At 45.8% G+C, this 22,378-nt stretch overlaps 1 protein-coding gene across 2 annotated transcripts in view; it reads left to right on the top strand.

Annotated features, from left to right (window-relative positions):
• The window catches only part of SLCO3A1 (solute carrier organic anion transporter family member 3A1), a 377,208-nt gene extending 356,411 nt beyond the window's left edge, over positions 1 to 20,797 (top strand). The window contains exons 10-11 of one of the 2 annotated variants that reach the window (XM_027520729.1): positions 10,421 to 10,663; positions 20,137 to 20,797. In XM_027520729.1, the coding sequence (XP_027376530.1) occupies positions 10,421 to 10,663; positions 20,137 to 20,219 (326 nt within the window). In that variant the 3' untranslated portion in view covers positions 20,220 to 20,797. Of the gene's footprint in view, positions 1 to 10,420; positions 11,886 to 20,136 lie in introns of those variants that run through there. The other variant, XM_027520728.1, reaches the window with a different exon arrangement.
• The last annotated feature ends 1,581 nt before the right edge of the window (positions 20,798 to 22,378 follow it).

The raw sequence follows: 22,378 nt of genomic DNA, 5'->3' as shown, positions 1-22,378 counted from the left end.
AAATTATCCCCCGCCTCCCTCTCCCACAGAGTCCAAAAGACTGTTCTATACATCTGTGTCTCTTTTGCTGTCTCGCATACAGGATTATCGTTACCATCTTTCTAAATTCCATATATATGCATGAATGGAGAATCTTAAACAGCATCTTTGTCTTATTTCTGGTTCATGGAAAATAGAACCAGAAATAGTAACCAGGTATAGTAATACCCAGTGCAAACAAGTTCAACTGTAATTCAAACTAAAACATTTTAGGCCTTCCTAGAATTCATAGTGGCCTTTAGAGCCAGCTACACAGGGTACTAATTATGGTGGAGTTTTTTCTCTCATCACTGGGAGGATAGAAAATGCATGTGTGGTGATGCCCCCCATTCCACCCTGGTTAGGTGGATGGGCAGATGAATGTGTAATATCAGGTAGCAGGTTGGAGACCCTTATTTCTGAAAATGGTGAAACCATCCCACATGCGGCTTCCTTGGTGGCTCAGCTGGGGGAGAATCTACCTGCAGTGGGGAAGCCTGGGTTTGATCCCTAGGTTGGGAAGATGCCCAGAGAAGGAAACGGCTACCCACTCCAGTATTCTGGCCTGGAGAAGTCCATGGACTGTAGAGTCCATGGGTCCGCAAAGAGTCGGACACAATGGAGTGACTTTCACTTTTTCACTTTCACTACTTCCATTCTACATACACATTCACTCAACAAACTGACATTTATTGAGCATCTAATGTGTTCAGAGCTTCATGAACCATACCCAGGCAAGTGAGCCCAGCATTGCTCTTAGGGAATTCCTTTAGGAGCTGAACAGAGAAACAAAAAGCCCTCCATTTATGGGATTACTACAGAGGTCTTTTGTACCTCTAAACACATGCTGAGGACTCAATATAGTGAGTAAAAAATAACCTTCAGAATAATTTTGATAACACAAAATGTAAGAAAAATTTGCAAGTTGTTTTCAAAATGAAAATAATGAAAATTATGAGACACTTGAAGACAGAAATGGAAAATTATACAGCATGTGTAATGTGACACCATTAAGATCACTGTATGTTGCTCTAAAGCTCAAACATTATCTAAACGAGTATTTTGCAACTTCTGTGATTATAATCTACAGCAAGAGATGAACTTTATATTGTGGCCCAGTGCATTCATATGCATAAATACAACTGAAGCAAAGATTTCATGAAAAATATTCACCCTTAATGTGTGTGATGTGCTCTGATATTTTCTATTCTATTTCATTCTTTTAAAATAGTGGGTCATGACCAACTATATTGATTGTATTGTCCAACTGGGTCACACATCAGAGTTTAGAAAACAGCTGTAGAAGGATATGCCACAGTTTCATCTTTTAATTAAAAGTGGCTCATCAGAGAAGTCTTTGCCCGATTCCATTTCCTGCAGCACCCAATGAGATTAACCACCATTACAGTTAATGAAGGACCAACCGAGAAATCAGATTTCAAGACATTGTCAAGCTTTGTGCTTGGCCCCGCTTGGGTAATGGGTGATGGTAAGGACCTCACAGTTCAGTGTGATGAAACTGGAGATGCAGTCAGTAGAGAGGTGTAGGGTGGATGTGTGCGAGAGCCACCCAACCTGGGGTTGGGGATGGGAGTGTGGGTGAAAGAATGTGATAGTAACCTGAAGCATGAAGAATGCAGAAGAGTTACCTTGCTAGCAAAAAGGAGAGAGTGCTTTAGACCGAGGGACTTAAAGGAGCAAAAGCCTGGAAGTGAACAAAGGCTGAAGCCTGTTTGGGGGCTGCAGGAAGCCCTTGTGGCTGGAGGGGATGGCTGTCAAGGACACGATCAGAAAGAATTGCTGCGCTGTTGACAAGGTTGACCTTTATCCCCAAGGCAAATGAAATCGTTGATGGACTTTAACATGGGGATAAGATCCATTGTGCATTTTTAGAAAGGCCTACTGTCTGCCACATAGAGAATGTGGGAACTGAATATTAAGCCACTGGTATAACAGAGGAGCTGACAGAGAACCATGTGAGGATGCTGGCCACCAAGATGGGGAGATATGGACAGAGGAAAAGTGTCAAGGCCTAGTCCCTGAATGGAAGTGTACAGACTGAAGCATCTAAGAGGGAGGAATCCACAGTGACAGTGCCTTATGAAAGGTTTGGATCATGTGATACATGGGCGATATTTTTAAAGCAGGAGGACCAGAATGAGGAGCAAGCTTTTGGGAGTGGCATAGACCAACACCATCCAATAGACCTTCCTGCAGTGGTGGAAGTGCTCCATGTCTATGCCACGTGGGGCTGTGGAGCACTTGAAATGTGGTTTCTGTAAACTGGCTTCTCCTTATTTTTGTTGATTTTCATTTACGTAGCTGCGTGTGACCAGTGACTGTCATACTGGACTGTGCAGGACTTTGATGCACCACCATTGGTGGGTCAGAGCTTGAGGCAGTGGGGGCAGCATGGGGAGACTGCTCTCTGCAGATACTTGGCTGTGAGGAGTGTAAAGAAAGAGGGAAAGACCCAGAAGTGAATGCGGGTTATCTTCCCTTGTTTAAAACGCTGATAGAAAGGAGGTGTCAGAAAGGGCAGAGACCTTGGCACCAAGAGCTTCCTACATAGCCCATGGGCGCCCTGGAGTAGGAGCAGTAACGTGGTTGGTGGTATCAGTGGTGAGTGGGGAGGAATATGGAGCAAAGAGATTAAGAGTAGTGGTCACAGTAGGGCTGATGCAACTGACCGTGGTGCCTGAGCTGGACAAAGATGAGGTAAGCTAGGAGAGGGGAGAAAGAACAGAGAGAGAAAGGGCACATAGGAGCTGGATGTAGTAATTCATGAAAAAAGAGCTGCAATCTGCAGCCAGAGCTTTGTTGTCTGACTTTGAGGTGGTGGAGCAGTTTTGAGAAATGGCAAAACCCATAGAGGAAAGAAACAGCCTTGACATTGAAAATGAGTTGTTGAAAGGCCTGAGTGAGAGCTCATGTCCATGGAGAAGTTCAAGTCACCCAGGACAGTGGCGGAATTTGAGTGGAAGAGGACAGAGTTGGATAAAGGGTCAGGAAATTCAGAGTAAACGAATGACTTACTCAAAGCAGAACGCCTGATGTAATCAAATCCATCCTTTTTCATCCTTATACAAATGTCCTGATCACTGTTTTTCTCTCTGGGTGTGGGCATAACATCCACTCAAGGGTCTGATCTCATTCCTGGGGAGTCTGTTGCATGCCGCAGATGCTACACCAAATTCGACTGGATTCACTACCACGAACTCTCCTCCACAAATGCCTGCTCTTGGTTTTCCAGAACAACAAGCTGGGCAAAGATCATTGGGAACGTCAGCCTCAGGGTGCACTTCTGTATGCAGGGGTCATTCCTGAGCAGATTGTCCTTGGGTCTTGGGTTATTGGTGAACTAATATAAGAGACCTGTGTCTTAGAAGCTCCTTGTGTGGTTCATCCAACATTTGTTGAGCTCCCATTGTGAAGTCTTGAATTTCTACAGGCACATGGGAGAAATGAAGATGTTGAATGAGTGTTTTGGAAGAAGTAAGCCCAGCCTGCCAGAAACTTCAGAGGAGTGGCTGTGGGATAGTGGGGTGCAGGATACAATGTCTGGAATGTGAGGGGAGACTCCTTCTACTCACCTCTGCATTTATTTATTCATTCAGCAAACTTTTGCTAAGCACCAACAATGTATCTAACTTCCTAAAGGACCTGTGGGCTTAAAAGAATATTCACAATCTAAAAATTGAGAGTTATGCTTTATTCAGTGGGAATTTTTAGGACTTCAAGCCCAGGAGACAGCATCTCAAGTAACTCAGAGAACTGCTCCATGGAAGTGAGGGAAGGAGCCAGGTTAAAGAAAACCAGATATCCCAAGTTAAGAAATTTAGTGCTTTTTCTCTGTATGGGAAGATACAAGAGTCCGGGCTCACTGAAAGCATTCCTTTGCTATGTACCTCAGGTATCTGGGCCAGTATCCTGTATTTTCACGTCCTGAGTCCCCTCAGGGCTCACCGTTGGGAGTGGCTGCAGTCCATGGCTGCTAGATGGCAGGTATTCTTTCCTTCCTGAGTCCCCTCAGGGCTCACCATTGGGAGCGGCTGCAGGCCATGGCTGCTAGATGGCAGGTATTCTCTCCTTCCTGAGTCCCCTCAGGGCTCACTATCCCTGGTAGGTGCATTTGTTGATGACAGTGACCTCCTTTGCTTACTGATGTGAAAGTACTTGATTTCTTTCTAAGCACCAATGATATATCTAACTTTCTAAAGGACCTGTACCACCCAGGATCTATCTAAGTCCTGACCAGTGCTAAGGTGACACCCCATATTTGCCATGGACCCTGCTATAGTCAGGCACAACAGGTTTGAATCCAGCTCTGCAGTACTGAGCATGAGACCTTTAACAAGTAATTTAAGCTTCTTGAGCCTCAGTGAGTTTAACAAGGCAGCCAGGAATGAAATGAGAATAGAGAAGCTCCTCTCAACTTCTCGGATTTAAAAAAAGTGAATGTCAGGTATCTGTGGATGATGCTGGACAGTATCAATAGAGTCTCTTTCTTGGCATCACTGAAACAGAGAAACTCATTAATCCTTTGAGGAGAACATTCTTTTCAACATCCGTTTCTAGCTGGTGCTGGACATAACAGTAATTCCTCCAGGTTGAAAAGAGGTTCCATGGTGAATTCAAGTCTTGGCAGGTAAGCTGGAGAGGAATGGATATCTTTTGAAATGTAAATGCTGGAGTAATTTGTAGCTTCCATTTTGTTTCATAAAGGAATGTGAATTTATTTTTCTTACAAAAGCTTTTCCACTCACATTTTAAGTTTAGACCAAAGAGTATAACTAAGCCTGGCGTTTTCAACCCATGGAGTGAATTAAGTAGCCAAATTCAAGACCTGGAGGTTTAATCTCTGTTAATAGATTTCAGGAAAACAGAGACAATTTCCTTAAGCGATACTGCAATTTTTGCATTAAAATATAGCTGCAATTTGAGCCCAAGTATAATGGGAAGTAAGATTTAATCCTTTTAATATTCTCTGTAATAACGAGTAACAGCTCTAAGCTTCCGGATACCCTCCCCAACATATGGTGGGTTCCTAGTGTCCCAGTGGTGGGACCTTGGTTAATGCCTACTGAATCTGCGAGTTCCCCCCAAGGAAACACAGGAAGAAAAGAGAACAAAGGGGAGAGGACTACTCCTGCAGGCACCGAGGAAAAGAGCATTCCTTTAAAACACACAGTTTCTAAGAAATACTTCATCATTATCATCAGCTGCCTTCTCCTTGCTTAGGTAACTGAGGCTGTAACAGAAGTAAGTACTAACATACACCGTACCTGTGTGACCTCCCTTCTGGAAACATCTGATTATCCTCCAAAAATGTCTTATTCTTATGAAGTGAAGGATTCCTGCCAGTTGGGGGTTAGTCACTGAATCTTGGCTTGGAGGGTGTTCTGCAAATCTTTCTCTGGAGATGAGAATTTAAAAGGAGATGAATTTTCATTGATCCAAGTGAAAAGCCAAAAAACAGGAAAGGAACCAGATTTGTTGAGCACCCACTCCAAGAAGGGCTTTCCCAAATACCATATCAACTTTACAAAGATCAGAACCCCTGTTGAAAGCTTCAAAACCAGCCTTCTACAAACCAGTTATTCCTAGGAGCTTAGTGGAAGGATAAATAATATGTTTTCTATAGCCCTGGAAAGCCCTGATAAGAGCTCTAAAATCTTCTCCTCAAATCAACAAACTTTAAATTTGTAGGAAAGAAATGATTGGACTGGAGGTTTTGAAATATCAAGCTGGGGACAAATAACCTCTCAGCATCTGTTTCTCTATAGGTATAATAAAGGGGGTTGTGGGGGGTGGATTGTGATGTATGAACACCCCATGCAGCGGAGGGGTGAGGGGGCAGTTGGTAGTAATTATTGTCACTGGGTTGGGAAGATCCCCTGGAGATAGAAATGGCAACCCACTCCAGTATCCTTGCCTGGGAAAAATCCCATAGATAGAGGAGCCTGGTGGACTATAATAGTCCATAGGGTCACAAAGAGTCGGACACGACTGAGCACTGGAGCACACACGCAGTTATTGTCCCAGCCATCACTCTGTAGAAGTCTCCCACTGCCATCTGGGGAACTAGCATCTTTCAGGGGCTACAAAGCTTTTCTATGCCCCCCTGAATGATAAACACATAACAGTGAATGGCCATTTGTGAAAATTAATCAAGTGGGATTCCCTCTGTCACTAATCAGATGAATTTCAACAATGGCAAAGGCCTGTAAATAAGAGATACAGCAAGGGCCTTGTTTCAAAATTCTCTACACACCTGGAACTCAGGACCTGTGAGCTAGAGCTTCTCTTTGGAAAAGCATTTTAAGTCAATAAAAAGGAAAAGATGAACTTGGCAGAAAAGAGTTGTTTTTGTTTGTTTGTTTCTGGGAATCTTAAAGGAAGCTCATAAAGTTTATGAGGTTCTACTCATAATATACTCAATCAAAAGTTTATTATGAACTGTAACCCCCAAATACCCTGTACAAGATGAATAAGGGAGCAAAAGTTCTGGCCATATGGGACCAGACCCTTATATAACACTCCACTCACTTTTTCTAGTATTCACCTTGACTTGGTAAAGTCAAAGTGGTTCCATTCGAAAGATCAAGAAACAGGCACATAGAGAATAGTGACTTACCCCAGCATTTCAGCTCAAGTTAGAAGGTCTTTCATCTTGACCACAAACACCCTCCAAAATATTGAGTATAAGATGAAAACCCTTGCTATGTACTTAGCTTTCTCATTTCTGTTTGAAGGCTATTTCTGACATTTCCCGGGGTCTTGTCATCTGATAGTAGAGCTTGACAAGGATAAAATTGACATCATTAGCACAGAGAAATATGCCTTACTTCAAGACAATTCCATAATATAAAAATCCTCACTTGGATACAGATACAAAAAGGAGTTATGACTTATTGGCACTTCGGAGGGATTTTTTTTTTTTAAGCAAGTATTAGTGAATGGCTCCATTATATTGAAATTTTCCTGCAATGTGCTTAAAATTCGACCTGATTTGCCCAACTTGGATTGCATACAACTCTTTAGGCACCTGTGCATTGGAACAAGAAGCCCCAGTACCATCAGTTCCTTCCCTCAGCAAAACTTAAACGAGAGGTGTAATAGTCTTGGCTTCCCATTGCCTGGTGATGGGTGGGTAAGGAGAAAAGGAGGGAGGAGAATTGGGAGCAAATGACAACCAATAGAACTCTGACAGATAGAAAGGTGAATGGATCCACCTCTCCGTTGGACCACAGGACAGGTCAGATTTGTCCTGTGGATCCCCAAGTCCACCCGCCATCCACAGGGACTCCAGGTCGCTATTTCTTTACCTAAGTAACGTGGAGTGTGTCTAGTGTCTGTCAGTGGTTGCCATGGCAGCTCCTCCAGTTGGCTCTTTTCCGGTTAAATGAAGAAAAGTCGTCTGTTGGGGAACTGAGACAGGACACACTGGTTGGTGACAAAGATCTCGAACACCTGAGCAGCCTTCTGGGCAGAGAATGCCGGGAATGTGAGTGTCCACTTGGCAAGACCAGCCTGAGCTGCAAAGAGGGAGCAGGTTGTGTGGGATTTTGAGTTTGGCATTTTTAAACTCAAGCTGCCAGAAAGGTTAAATGCTGTTTCAATGAAAATTCTTTCTTAGGGGGGTTTCTTTCAGGGGGTCATAAGTGACAGATTTGGGGAGTGCTAAGGATTAGTGCCAAGGCACTTGGGCCCAGGAGGAAACCCTGCCAACCTGTCAACGCTGACAGGATCACGCAGCCCTCCCCCGACCCCATCGCTGACCAGTCATTAAACCGAGGAAACAGACGCACAGACACAGGAAGCAAACTTACGGTTACCAAAGGGGGAAAGGGATGGCTAACTTAGGAGTTTGGGATTAACAGACACACAGTACGATATATAAAATAGATAAGCAACAAGGACCTACTGTACAGCACAGAACTATGGTCAGTATCTTATGATAATCTATAATAGAAGAGAATCTGAAAAAGAGTAGATATATATGTATAACTGAATCACTGTGCTGTATACCTGAGACTAGCACAACATTGTAAATCTGCTATACTTCAATAAAAATGATTTTTAAAATTTGAAAACTAGACTTCAATTAGTAAAAAACCCAAGGAAGTGCCATTTCCTTCATTAAGCCTCTCCCTCCCAGAGGGCCCCTCAAAGGAGATTCTGCTATGGATATAACATAGCCTTCCTTGTTCTGGCACTCATGAATGGACTTCAGGGGTCCATGAATTCCCTGAAATATGGATGCGGTTTTGTGGGTAGGTATATTTTTCTGGATGAAGGGATGATGCTCATCAGATTCTCAGCACATGCTCAGGTGTTCAGTCGTGTCCAACTCTTTGTGACCCCCATGGACTGCAGCCAGCCATGCTCCTCTGTCTGTGGGGTTTCCCAGGCAAGAATACTGTAGTGATCTCCAGGGGATCTTCCTGACCTAGGGATCAAACTTGCATCTCCTGCATTGGCAGGTGGATTCTTTACCCCTTAGCCACAGAGGAAGCCCCCAGATTCTCAACAGACCTTCCTTAATACAAAAGTGAACCTCAGTCAAGAGCTGGAAAGAACACTCAGGATACCAGGACACCTCAACAGAGGGATCTTGGAATTGTCACCACCTGCTCCCAGGGATCACTTCCTGCTTCTTAAGGAAGTTGACTGGCACCATATTCTGGCCTTGGGAATGCTATTTTTTCCAAAGCAATTAATTTGTGTTAATGCCCCGTCCATTGCTTCCCCATAATACAGATGAAACATTTTCCCCCCAAGAGGCAAGAATCACCTGGGAATGTTTTATTTTAACCATGCCAATGACCAGGCCACACACCCAACATTCTGATTTCATTGGTCTGGGATAGGATACCTCATGATATACTGTGATCTATTGTGAAGGTTTTTAAAACCAGTTCCCAGCTCAGAAAAGTGTTCTGCTCCAGTGGTAACGTCTAAGGGAAGGAAAACTGTCAGTGTGTATGTGGATGTTTTCCATTTTAAACCGTACACACATGTATACTTACATATCTGTCTGCATATACACATGTATGAGAACACAGCCTTCATATGTACAGGTATGTGCACACACGTATATATACCCACACACAAGGTATAGTGTGGACTTTCCTGGCGGCTCAGTGGTAAAGAATCCACCTACCAATGCAGGAAAGGCGAGTTTGATCCCTAGGTCAGGAAAATCCCCTGGAGAAGGAAATAGCAACCCACTCCAGTATTCTTGCCTGGGAAATCCCATGGACAGAGGAGCCTGGCAGGTTACAGTCTGTGGAACTGCAAAAGAGTTGGACACAACTGAGCAACTGACACAGCAGCAAAGCACAGTGTACTCGTCGTCACCTTCTGTTCCCCTCTGATTCCAAGCCCCCTTCTTGAGAGCACACAAAGCCCCAGAAGCCCCGTGCAAAAGGACAGCACACGGAACATGATGCCTCTTAACCATCTTCTCTACAATGGTGCACTTCTTTGAGTGACACCAAGAATGTCCCCCTTCAGAGAAGACTTTTTCTCCTCAGACTCTCCGTGGATGATGATAATGATATCATCTGTCATCCTGTGTAATTTATTTTGTATTTACTCTGTGCCAGTTCAGTTCAGTCGCTCAGTCATGTCCGACTCTTTGCAAACCCATGGACTGCAGCATGCAAGACCTCCCTGTTCATCACCAGCTCCCCGAGTTTACTCAAACTCATGTCCATTGAGTCGGTGATGCCATCCAACCATCTCATCCTCTGTCGTCCCCTTCTCCTCCCACATTCAATCTTTCCCAGCATCAGGGTCTTTTCAAATGAGTCAGTTCTTCTCATCAGGTGACCAAAGTATTGGAGTTTCAGCTTCAGCATCAGTCCTTCCAATGAATATTCAGGACTGATTTCCTTTAGGATGGACTGGTTGTATCTCCTTGCTGTCCAAGGGACTCTCAAGAGTCTTCTCCACCACCACAGTTCAAAAGGATCAATTCTTCAGTGCTCAGCTTTATAGTCCAACTCTCACATCCATACATGTGTATGTATCACATACATACTCTGTGCCAGGCACTGTTCTAAATGCTTCCCACGTATTCAATGAGTCAGCCTTCACAGTGATCTGAGAAGGACTCCATTTTGCAGATGGGGAAACGAAGGCACAGATGTGTGAAGTAAGATTTCATGTTAAATAACTTGCACAGGTTTGTGAAGTAAGAGGCAGAGGTGAGGTTTGAACCAAAGCAGTTCAACCTCCAGACAGGGTCTTCCCCCACTGTGCTGTAGAACCACTGAATATGGCCCACGAACCCTGCAGTCCCATAGGAAGACACACACAGACACACATGGGGAGTCCTTCTCTCCTGCGGACCAGCCATCAGAGCCCGCACATTAACTGTCCTTTCCCCCGACAGGCTTCATCCCCCCGCCGCTCATCTTCGGGGCTGGCATCGACTCCACCTGCCTGTTCTGGAGCACGTTCTGTGGGGAGCAGGGCGCCTGCGCCCTCTACGACAACGTGGCCTACAGATACCTGTACGTCAGCATCGCCATCGCGCTCAAGTCCTTTGCCTTCCTCCTCTACACCACCACGTGGCAGTGCCTGAGGAAAAACTATAAACGATACATCAAAAACCACGAGGGCGGGCTGAGCACCAGTGAGTTCTTTGCCTCTACTCTGACCCTAGACAATCTGGGGAGGGACCCTGTGCCCGCCAACCAGACACATAGGACAAAATTTATCTATAACCTCGAAGATCACGAGTGGTGTGAGAACATGGAGTCTGTTTTATAGTGACTGAAGGAGGGTTGAACTCTGTATTAGTCTTTCAAGGGTCATTTTTCCTAAAGAAAAAAAAATGAAAAAAAGTTTCTCAAAAAAAAAGATTCAGTACACACACACACACACACACATATACACAGCACCTTTGTCCTTTTCTCAAAATCAGAGCCAGACAGGATTCAGAATAAGGAGAGCGTGGGATCACGTGGTTGGCGTGCGACCTCCTGGGGGCTCAGAGTCTGCTTTTGAAGGCACCTCATGGCGGTTCAGGATGCCGACAGCTGCAAGCAACAGGCACTGCCAGATTCAGGGAACACTGGTGGCCAGCTTGGAGGATGGACCCTTCTGGATATACATACACATACAAAACAAACAAAATATATCTAAAAATCTACTAAAAACACCCACGTTGACAACATTGCCAGGATAAGCACTAGTGACAGCCCTGTGCCCCCGTGCCCGTCCACACGGGGACGGAGGGGCACCCGAGTCGGAGGAGTGGACACCCGCTTCTCTCTCTAACGTTTGCAATAGGGGCCACGGTGCAGGCGACTCACCCAGTCTACACCTGTGGCTCAAGGCCCCAGAGTTCTCTCAGCGATGCTAAAGGGTGATCCGTGCTGGAGACTGTAGTTGGCACCTCTCACCAGCTCCATTTCCATTTCTCAAGACTGAGGGCCCCAGGGGGGGAGCCGGGCATGGGGGGCCAGCACCTCCCCTTCCCCCACAGCACCTCCCATTGGGGGGCGCCCCCCTCCCCCACCAGCCCCACAGAATGACCTCAGGAAGCAGTGGGCCTCGCCTGGCTATGACTGACTTCGCTCAGAGCCGGGGAAACCCAACCCAGTCCAAGTCATTTGCTTACATTTGCCAAACATTTTGCCATTTTTAAGGGAAAAAAAAAAATGCAATGCATATGAATTTCAAACTGTTGTATGTATAATCCTCTGATACTATTTTTAACTACTTCTCAAATCTGTGTTAACCCTTCAGTCACTAACACAGTCCTCTAGGCCGAATTTATTATGCTGGTTGCTTTTAATTTTCTCCTTTTATAATGCACCAAAAATATAATGTGATTCAAGGGATGCAGTTAATCTATTGTAATTTTTTTATTATCATTTTATCCTCATTCAGATAGTTTGTGAGAATGAGACTATACAGTGTGTTATGAGAAAAAAATGCTTGAAAAAGAGTGTATATGCAGCTTGCCTTTAAAAGAATCACATTTGAGACAAGAGGAGATGACATGATGAATTGCAAATTTGCCTTCTCGACTTATGCCCCACAATTCAGTGATCCCTGTCATGGGAACCCCTTTCATATGCCTGCTTCACATGCCAAGAGGCGTTCTTTTCCGCCTGTGGTGGAGACACGCTCAGCGGCATGTTGTGTGTATGGGTGCAGGGCTTCTGGGGAGAGGAGCGAAAGAATAGCTCCCTGGCACATGCTTTGAACAGCTTGTGGTGTCTGGGATTACAGACCCACAAGCTCCTGGAAGCTACTGGACGTCCACCACCTGAAAATGTCAGTAATGTTTTCAGGGTCAGTCTTGAACTAAGCAGCCTTGTGGAGTGTATGCGTGTGTGTGTTTTGAAAGTGGCTGAACCTCAAACAGCTAGAAGTGAACCTACCATTGTTTGGGGTAAGAATCAAGGGGAAATCTCTTGCAGCCAGCAGACTCAGCCTGGTGAGTCATTTGCAGACGGGGCAAAGCTTATGTGAGAGCACAGGTGTGCTTGTACTCACGCACGCACGCACGGCCCAGGGAACCCACTTTTCATGTTGCAGTGTCCTTGATCTTGGCCACTCCTGGCTCTGGAAAGATTCTAAGGGTTGGTTGGTTGGTTGTTTTTTTTTTTTTTTGTAACCTCAGACACATATTTGCAGGTCATCTAGAAGATGAAGAGCATCAGGAAAGAGTGGGGTGGGTAGTGTGCCAAAGTTTTAACAAACCCATAATTGGGGCAGTTTGAGTGAGAGCCCCAAACTAGAGAAGGCCGCGTGCAGCAAGGATGCCTGAGAGAAGCTTGTGTGGTGGTGCAGAGCCACGTGGTCAGCCGCATCCTGGGGACAGGATGCTTCCGGAACAACTTTTTCCTGTCTTGCTCGAGTCCCTCCTTGCTCCTGAAAATGGAGACGTTCATCAGTGTGTTAACTAGTTAAACAGGGGGTTGTTCTCCAACCAGTTCATAAACTCTGTACGCCCTGTGAATCCTGAGGCTGTGATTCCATCCTGTACGGGTGTTGAGTTGGTTTTGTCTTGAAAATGTATTGCTAGTAGATCACTGCCCTCTTGGATATGATTGTGGAGCTCTCCAAACTCAGTCCACAGACACTGAGGCTGCAAGACCTCATGTTTCATGGGGCTCTTTGCTTTTTTTTTTTAAGTTTTTGAAAACTCTTTTTGGCTATTTTGCCTAAGATTTTAGGCTGAGTGAGAATAAGATGTTAAGATAACAAAGGAAAACAATCCCAGGGTTCAGTTTTATCAACAAATGAATTGAAATATAAAGTCCCTTCTCATAAGATGCTTCTAACATGTGTTGTTATCACCTTTAAAACTTTTTTAATTTGTCTCCTGGACTCCAGAACCAGAAAAACCTAGTCTAGGTTTATTTTCCCTTGTGCCGCAAGGATCCATTGTACATGCCTTGCCCGATCCAGTCCCTGGCTTCTTTGGTCCTGAGCAGGATTTGAATGGAAAGATTTCCTGGGAAGAGCTCCAGTGGACTCAGAAAACAAAAATGGAGAGGGACGGAATACACCTAGAGCGTGAGTGCTGACGTCCTCTCGAGCCACCAACCCCGCCGCCGTCTCAGTGGAAGGCGCCCAGGGCTGAATGGAGGAAGGCTCTCTTTGCTGCAACTTGTGACAGATTTTTGTCACTCCTACATATAGATCAAAAAGTTTTCTACCCATATTATCCCTGCATATGAAGGGAACACATCTTTCGTGAGTCTCTGTCTCTGGGGGGGAGTGGGTTTGCTGTCTTCCCCGTGCTGAGTCTGTGGGCTGTGAGGAAAGCCCGCCTTCACGCCTCCACAGGGGACACAGTGAAGCTCCCAGACACCCCGGGGACACTTCCACTCCGGGAGGCCACGGCGTGCAGGCTTTCCTCACAGCTAACGAAGCAGCCAGAGAGGCTTCTGCTCACAGGTCCCCTAAGGAGTTTGCTGGCAGCGCTTAACAGGCAAAATAATAAGGGGAAACAAAGAGCTTCTGAGGAATCCTTTGACAGACTCCCTAATGTCTTCAGAGCAGGAGGGAACGTGCTTATTCATAAAAATTGCTTCTTTTTCATCACCTTCCAGCAGAATAGCTTTGCCAAGTGATGGTTTTAGACTTTGGCTACGTGGTGTCTATACATTCAAATCCCCAATTCCAACTTCTCATTCCCAGTAATAACCTAAAGCAGGGGTCCCCAGCTCTTGGGGTGCAGAGCAGGAGGCGAGCAGCAGGTGGGCAAGCAAGCAAAGCTTCATCTGCCCCTTCCGCATTGCTCACATTACCACCTAAACCTTCCTCCTCTTCTTCCCCCCTCACCCAGCTGTGGAAAAATTATCTCCCACGAAACCAGTCCCTGGTGCCCAAAAGGTTGGGGACCACTGACCCAGAGCTTCCTCTCACTCAGATGTGGCAAGATTTCCTGAGGGGACTTGCACAAACGTTCCACCCATGGTGGCCAGCCAGCCCCTGGGATGACTGCCACACCACTAAAGTTTCTCAGGAGAAAGATTCTGCCATAGTTGCTAATGGATTATCTTCCACACTTCCAAAGCAGGTTGCTTATTAGGAGAGTGTAAAATGGAAATAAATACACACACACACACACACTCACTCACTGAGAAACCCTCTGAGGAAAAGTAGTGATTGGCTCCCTGTGAGCCTACAATGCCGGTTTTCTTGCTACCAACTGTTCAGGTCCTGGGAAGAAACCACACTTCCTTCTCCACCCAGTCAAGTCCACCAGGCCTGTGTTTTAAGCCCTGCTTAGGAGTCCTGCAGGCACTCCTGAGTGACTCGAAGCAATAAAGGTCAACCTGTAGAAATCAGTGCAATGCTTACACAGTCGGGCAGGGTAAGCTTCTGTCCTGTTTGGTGGTGGTCATTCTATTTCACTGTTTGGTTGGTTTGGTTTGGATGAGGGGAGAAAACCAGACAAGCAGGTTTTCAGTCCACCAGACAGAATATTTGCTGTCCTGTGCTGTTCTTACTTCTTTTGATGGTTTGGAGAAAGTATCTGTCCAGGAGAAGGTACTAGACACAGAGTAGGGGCTTACTTGCTCCCCTGAGCACATGTCACTGCCTCTCAACAGCCTCCTTTCAACTGTGATCTGCATTTCCCTCAGGTTAGAATCCAGATCAGAGCCCTCAGAGGTGACACATTTTCCAAGAGAGGGTGTTAGTGAATTTCAGTTTGGCCTGGAAATTAATCTGAAACGTGACTACAGCCCTTTTCTTCCTCTCTCTGCTCCTCCCTCCTTGTTTCCTCCTTATCCACCTCTCCCAACCCAGTTCCAGTTCTTGCGTTCTGAATAGCTATGAGAAGGTAATTCTCTGAGAACAAACGGTCCTACTGATGGCCTTTCAACCTAGCTCCCTTGGGGTATTATGGCTGCTCAAGAATAAGTTGGTGGAACAGGAATCTCTAACTGCCAGAGAATGCAGAGAAGATGCTGTTCAGATGCTTGTTATGGGGCCTGTTACCTAGGATCCCAGCTTCCCTGGTGGCTCAGACAGTAAAGAATCCTCTTGCAACGCCGCAGACCTGGGTTTGATCCCTGGATTGGAAAGATCCCTTGGAGAAGGAAATAGCAACCCACTCTAGGATTGTTGCCTGGGAAATCCCATGGACAGAGGAGCCTGGTGGGCTGCAGTCCATGAGGTCACAAAGAGTCAGTCAGGACTGAGCAATTAACACTTACACTTTTTTTTTTTTAAACCGAGGATCACATGGAGAATTTACACTCTCTGCATACAGGCCTCACCCATGCCTCCCCTCTCTCACCTCAGAGTGCTCAGTTATCATGGCAGGGAGGACATGAATTGAAAAGCCTAAAATGGGGAGTTCAGAGAAGCCTGGATGCCCCAGCACCTTAGAAATCTGTGACTGTGGTGGAGATAAAGACAAAGCTCATGCTTCTCAGGGACCATCCATGTGGTAGCACAGTTTTCCTTTACAGGTAATATTAATGCTATTTGAGGGAGCACTATATGAGCTTGATGTTTTCCAGCCACGTTTATTCACTCTAGTAAAATTTTGACTATGTGCCAGGCCCAGAACCAGGTACAAAGGTTAAAAAAAGACATGGCCCCATCCTCTAAGAACTCACAGTTTAATAAGAGAAACAGACCTGAACACAAAAGCAATAGAATAGGGCTTACCTGGTGGCTCAGACAGTAAAGAATCTGACTACAACACAAGAGACCTGGGTTCCATCCCTGGGTCAGGAAGATCTCCTGGAGAAGGAAATGGCCACCCACTCCGGTATTCTTGCCTGGAGAATTCCATGGACAGAGGAGCCTGGCGGGCTGCAGCCCATGGGGTTGCAAAGAGTCAGACACGACTAAGTTATTGCACTTTCACTTTTTACTTTCGTCATTGTAAGAGCCAGAGTCTATTTATTTATGTCTGGGAACAAAGAGGGCTCTTTTAGGGTGCTGCGAAGTTCCACCTAGGGGCATCAAGAATCAGGAAGACCTAGTGCTCTCGAAAACAAGAACTTAAGAGCAGTTGGTTAGGGATCCAGGGGAAGAGACCCTCTACGGAGAGAACCAGCAGAGCAAGTTCAGAAACCTTCCATAAAGGGCCAGGTGGCAAGAATTTGGGCTTTGAGGGCCACAGAATCTCTGTGGCCTCTACTTTTTTGTCAGAGCAGGGATGCAGCCCCAGACAATGTGGAAACAGATGAGCGGGCCGTGCTCCAGTAAAGCTTCATTTATAAAGACAGACAGTCTCTGGGTGTGGCTGAGAGAAGGCTGTAGTGTGCTAATCTGTTCTGGAGAACACGGAGGTCTGAAGCAGCATGGCACACAGTCCCATGGACTGTAGCAATGGAAGCTGCTGTGCCCTGGGCTGAGTCATGCATTGGAACAATCTAATTCAGGTACCCCATTTTCCAAGAACGAGGTAAGTATCCCATTATTGTCAGGGTTTACAATGAAAATAACATTATCTTTCTTCTGTGTAATGAGGGGAATTGGAACTATACAATCTACAGTCTCTTCCAGCCCTGGCACTCACTCCCTAGCTCTACCAGAGTAATCATCCTTTTTTGTTAAGTGATGGAAGTGGGCATGGGAGGGGACAGTGTAGGAACTGGACAAAAAAGAGTGAATCCAGATACTGAATAGTATTTCAGATTCCTTCCCTCCTTCCCACCAATATGAACAGTGGCACTAGAAAGCTATTTAATAATAGTACATTTACCAAGCACTTACAATGAACCAGCATACAGTAGTTAAAGAATCCACTTGCCAATGCAGGAAATGCAAGAGATGCGAGTTCAAACCCTGGGTCAGGAAGATCCCCTGGATGATGGCAAGGCAACCTACTCTAGTGGTCTTGCCTGAAGAATCCCATGGACAGAGGAGCCTGGCAGACCGTAATTGCAAAGAGTTGGACATTACTGAGCATGCACGCACATATACATAGTCCTGTGAGGCACACTGTTATTAAGCTTCAGTTTACGAGAGAGGAAAATGAGGCTGGGGAAGCTTTCAGAACTGGCTCAAAGTCACAAAGCAGAGATTCAGCCCAGGTCAATAAATCCAAAGCTTGTGTTCTCTGCCTTTTTGGATACTTCCTCCGTATTGGGCAAGAAATGAGGGACCCCTTTCCTCCGGTAGGGACTTCCTATTCAGAAGACTTACAGGGCTCCCTACACTCTCATATCCCCCTAACAACTAAGACAAGTTGTGTCAGTTGTATTGTAGAACACAGGTGTATTCTGGGGACATCCGTTCTCCTTGTTGTTATTCCCAGACTTGATCACAGAGCCCAGTGAACAACACACATGGGTGGTTCTGCTGTTACCAGGCAGGTAAGAGGAGCCAGGAGACGCCTCTGCTCTGATGCATTTGGAAACACAGTTTCAAAGTGCTGAGGTGTCTGGGAGACAGTCCTCGGTGCTGCAGGTCATCAGCATCGGTGGGAAACCCCAGACACCGTTTCCCACCTGGCACCCCTGAGGTCCTCAGCATCAATTTCAGGAGCTCAACTCTAGCCCAGGCATCAGACACTGATGCTGGCCACTGGTTGGAGCTATGTCTTGCTCTGTGATCAGATATGAGGCTTTTAGGAACACAGTTTCTAGACATTTTGATTTTTGTATTAATGTCTCAGGCCAATCAATAATTGAAGATTAGCACAAATTCTGAGTCTTTTTCTGTAAGGTAAAGTGATTATGTTCTCTTACTAAGAGCAGATGGAACAACTATAGTAAATTTTCTGGAGGTTTAACATTCCATAGGTTGAGATTTTACCATCCCATTAAATCGCAGAAAATAATGTTCTTCTTAAATTCATGCCAACCTAAGAGAAGGTAACTCTCATGGTGCTGGGTTTGTCAAAACTGTTGGATTTTATTATCAAAGGTGATAAAATGAAGTAGAAGTAGGTAATATAGGAAATTTCATTATAAGAGAAACTTAGATAACACAAAAATTGTGCTCTAGCCCAGCCTCTTAATGGAGGAAAGGGGCTGGGTGTTTATGTTTACTAAGAGGTTGCTACCCTCATGCCCTGGTGCTCAGATGGTAAAGTATCCGCCTGCAATTCAGGAGACCTGGGTTCGATCCCTTGGTTAGGAAGATCCCTGGAGGAGGGCATGGCAACCCACTCCAGTATTCCTGCCTGGAGAATCCCCATGGACAGAGAGCCTGGTGAGCTACAGTCCATGGGGTCACAAAGAGTTGAGCACAACTAAGTGACTAAGCGCACACACACGCACATGCACACACACACACCCTCCTGCCAGGGGCCTTAGCAGCTTTCTCACACCTTCCCTGTGAGGTAAGTATCATTATTCCCACTTTACAGATCAGAAAACCAAGGCTCAGTATACCAAAGCTTCCCAAGGTCACACAGCTAGTTAGAAAGTCTCCAGGGGCCAATGCCAGGTCTGTCTGACTCCTGAACCAGTGCTCTTTCCATGACACTACAAAAGCCACCAATCTGAGAACACAGACGTGCCTTCTTAGAAAGATTTGATGCGGCCTGTAAGGCATCTTCTGTTGGAAACCACCACAGAAGTCTATAGTTTCATAGAGAAATGAGCCAAGAGCTGGAGGTGAAAAATCTAAAATAAGAAAAAACACCTTTTTCCTTTGGTAAATGCTGGAGATCTTTAAAAACACCCCTTCCTTTTTCCCTCTGAGCCATGTCGGCAAAAGCTGGCCAGCTCCTCATTGTCTTCTACCTGATTCATTCTGCACACAGGAACCAACCCCAGCTCTCTCATATCTATCCCACCTTCCCCAACTCCCTGCCCCGCTGGCTTCTAACAGAGGCCCCAAGAATGTAAAAACTCAGACCTTGTGAAAGTTGAGAAAGGATGCTCCAAACTGTACCGCTTCTTCTATTAAGCCAGATCTCAGCTCCAAAAGAAAGGAGAGACATTTCCACCTTTTGTACCAGAGTCTAGAGAAGACAAGAAATGAGTGAGGATTCTATGTTCCACTGCAGCTCTCATTGAACCGAAAGGCTGCATGCCACGGTCATGGAGACCTCCATGGCTTGTATATCATGACAGGGACTAAGCTGGGTGTTTCTTGCCTTTTAAGTGAAGCCACAGCATCTATTTCAGACACATGGCAGAGGCTTATGCACCTCGCTCCAACAAGGAGATTCTTTTGCTCAGCAGGTGGTGACCCGCTGTGGCTGAATGGAAAGTAAACTGGCCCCAAATGCTGGTGGAGAAAGCATGGCATTATGATGCCAAGAGGTTCTCTCTGGCACAGAGCCACCTCTTCAATAGAGATTGCAATGACAGGGTCCTGGAACACAAGGTCTGTCACCGGTGACTCAGATAAGATGAAGATAAGTTAAATGATGGAGTTGCATCTTATTCATTCCCATAGAATAAAAATCTGCATGGGCATTGGCATAGATACATATAGATAAATGCTTCTCGGAAAGATTTAGCCTACATAAAGGTCTTTGGGCTTGGAATCTGGTTCCCTGGGGTGATGTGGAGCACAACCTAGCATTTTATTGACTTCTGCTCTTATCCATACCACTGGAAAGCCAGGATGCTATTACGTAAGCCTAAAACATAAGTAGGAAAACTGGAAAAGACCGATCTCTTTTTCCTCTTGACTCTCTTCCCCCCCTTACCCCTTTAGGCACAGAGTACCAAGACATTGAGACTGAGAAAACCTGCCCCGAGTCACAGTCACCTTCAGAAGACTCCTTTGTGAGAAGCTGAGGGCCTGGCCCTCTTCCTGCAGAGAACAGCCCGCCACCGCCCACAGACCTCGCAGGCCTGACTTAGCGTGCTCTGCCCTGAGAACCCAAGGGTCCCCGTGGGGACCGTCCGGCCAGTGTGTGGTCCTTTGAGGCCCCAAGCACAGGCCTGTGACGAGGACTGAGCAGGTGTCTGTGGCCCGGAGTCCTCCAAACCCTTGGAGTAGGCATTTTCCTGGATCACTAGAGAGTCCTATTGGCCTGGTGTGCAATTCTTCTGCCCACCCCTCCTTTGGCTCCTGTGGGGATGGCCTGCTGACATGCTTTAGAAAACCCCCTCTTGGAAGTGCTTCTCTGGCCGGGGGCTCCAACAGTTCTTCTGAAAGCAGCCAAGGCTGGATTTAAATAGGAGGGGGTAAAAATTACCCTGTTTCATAGAACAGAGGGGGGGAAAAAAAGCACATACTCAATAGATTTTGAGTGTGGTATTCTGTATTTTTGCAGCTTATATTTTCCAGATGAGCAGTTTAGAAATATGTCATGTAAAGTACCTACTGTACGTTTGCTGAAAATTATATTAAAAGCACTATTTTAATTCTTCCTCGGTCTCACGCTGTAATCTCTATTATCTTTCTCTTCTTGTGTCTTTGGGTAGAACAATCCTAAAAGGCTCTTAAAGAGAGTGTTTCTGGCTGTGTGTGTTCTGTATTTATGGGCTTTGAATTGTTCACAAGAGCACAGTCTTAGAAGCCAAAACAGACCTGGGTTCGACTCTTCACCCCAGCACTCCCTACCAGTGTGGCATTTGGGAAGTGGCCTGACCCCTCTGAGCCTCAGTTTCATCATCTGTAAAATGGGAATACTGTCACCTGCTTCACACAATTGTGGTCAGGCTTCAGTGAAATCCCATGTAAAGGCAGCACAGTGTCTCACAGAGAAATGGTACTTGCTCATTGCTCCCCAGCCTCTAGCTGGAATTAGATGCTCTAAGACACAGCTATGGTTCCTACTGATCCATTCAGTAATCCTGGACTGACCATCTGGTTTTCCTTTCTGGTTCTCCCATTGTCTGTAAACCCCTGGGAGAGTGGCAAATGGCTTCCTCTCAGGGTACACTGCCTAGGATAGTGTGTGACATTTGATGGATGCTCATTGTACAGTTGAAAGAATGGATGGATGATGAACAAACAACCTCAGACTCATCAACCTCTGGGGCTCTGACTTTAGCCCCACTCCTCTGGGGCAACCAATAGCATTTGCCTTTCTTTCTCTAGTTCCATAGATCCTCCCACAAGCCTCACCCTATGGATGGAGCTCCAGTTGCCTTCCCAGTCTTTGTGAGGCCACTTCCTAACTGGCTACTTTCTCTGCTACATCCTTAGTCCACTGGTAGGACTCTTACCTCCTATGGACGGTCAGGTTGATGGCTGCCACCAATGTGCATATCAGAATCCTCACTACAATCATTACATCTCTAGCCAGACAGGAGCTCTAGGAGCTGATGCTCAGCCTCTGTCATTCGAGCCAAGGATCCAGGATGGCCCCAACCCTTGTGTGGGGCTGACCCTGATAACTAACCCACGGTCTCATAGCCCTTTCTAGCCTGGATCTTGTCCTCATACCCCCATCGCTTGCATTTGAGCTCACCTGAAATCAAAGCTTGTCAAGCTAGTATTCCTTGAAGCCTGCACCCTCCCTCAGCCCTGCATGACTCTTTCACTCTGGAATCTGCGGACTCAGAAAAGCACATACTTAGGTGAGTGACCTTCTCTGAGGCCCTATTACCTTGTTCACTGGTGCCTCGAGGACTTTTCAACCTGACCCTGTTATTTATGTGATTGTTTTTCCTTTCTTTTTCTTTTTGTGAAACAGCATGATTTATTCTCTCTGGCATAAAAATCCCAAGAAAATGTAATTTCAACATTTCCCATCATGATGTGAAAAGATGCTGAAACAGCCGAAAAAGTGGTTAGTGATTCCTCTTGGGAGCTGGGCTTCATTTGCACTGGAAATTCAGTCGGAGGCAGAAGACAGAGGCAGGGGCGGGTATTGCTTATGGCATCCATGCTCTCCATCCAAAATTTCACGTTTGTTTTTCATCTGCAGTCCAATTTTTTTCTCTTGCTATCTTTTCCGTCATCTCAATTTACAGAAAACTAACACTCCCCTCTATTTTATCTG

The sequence above is a fragment of the Bos indicus x Bos taurus genome, chromosome 21 (genome assembly GCF_003369695.1).
Source record: "Bos indicus x Bos taurus breed Angus x Brahman F1 hybrid chromosome 21, Bos_hybrid_MaternalHap_v2.0, whole genome shotgun sequence".
In the NCBI taxonomy this organism is placed as follows: Eukaryota; Metazoa; Chordata; class Mammalia; order Artiodactyla; family Bovidae; genus Bos; species Bos indicus x Bos taurus.
The sequence above is the reverse complement of the archived record's forward strand: the minus strand, read 5'-3'. Positions and strand labels throughout refer to the sequence as shown.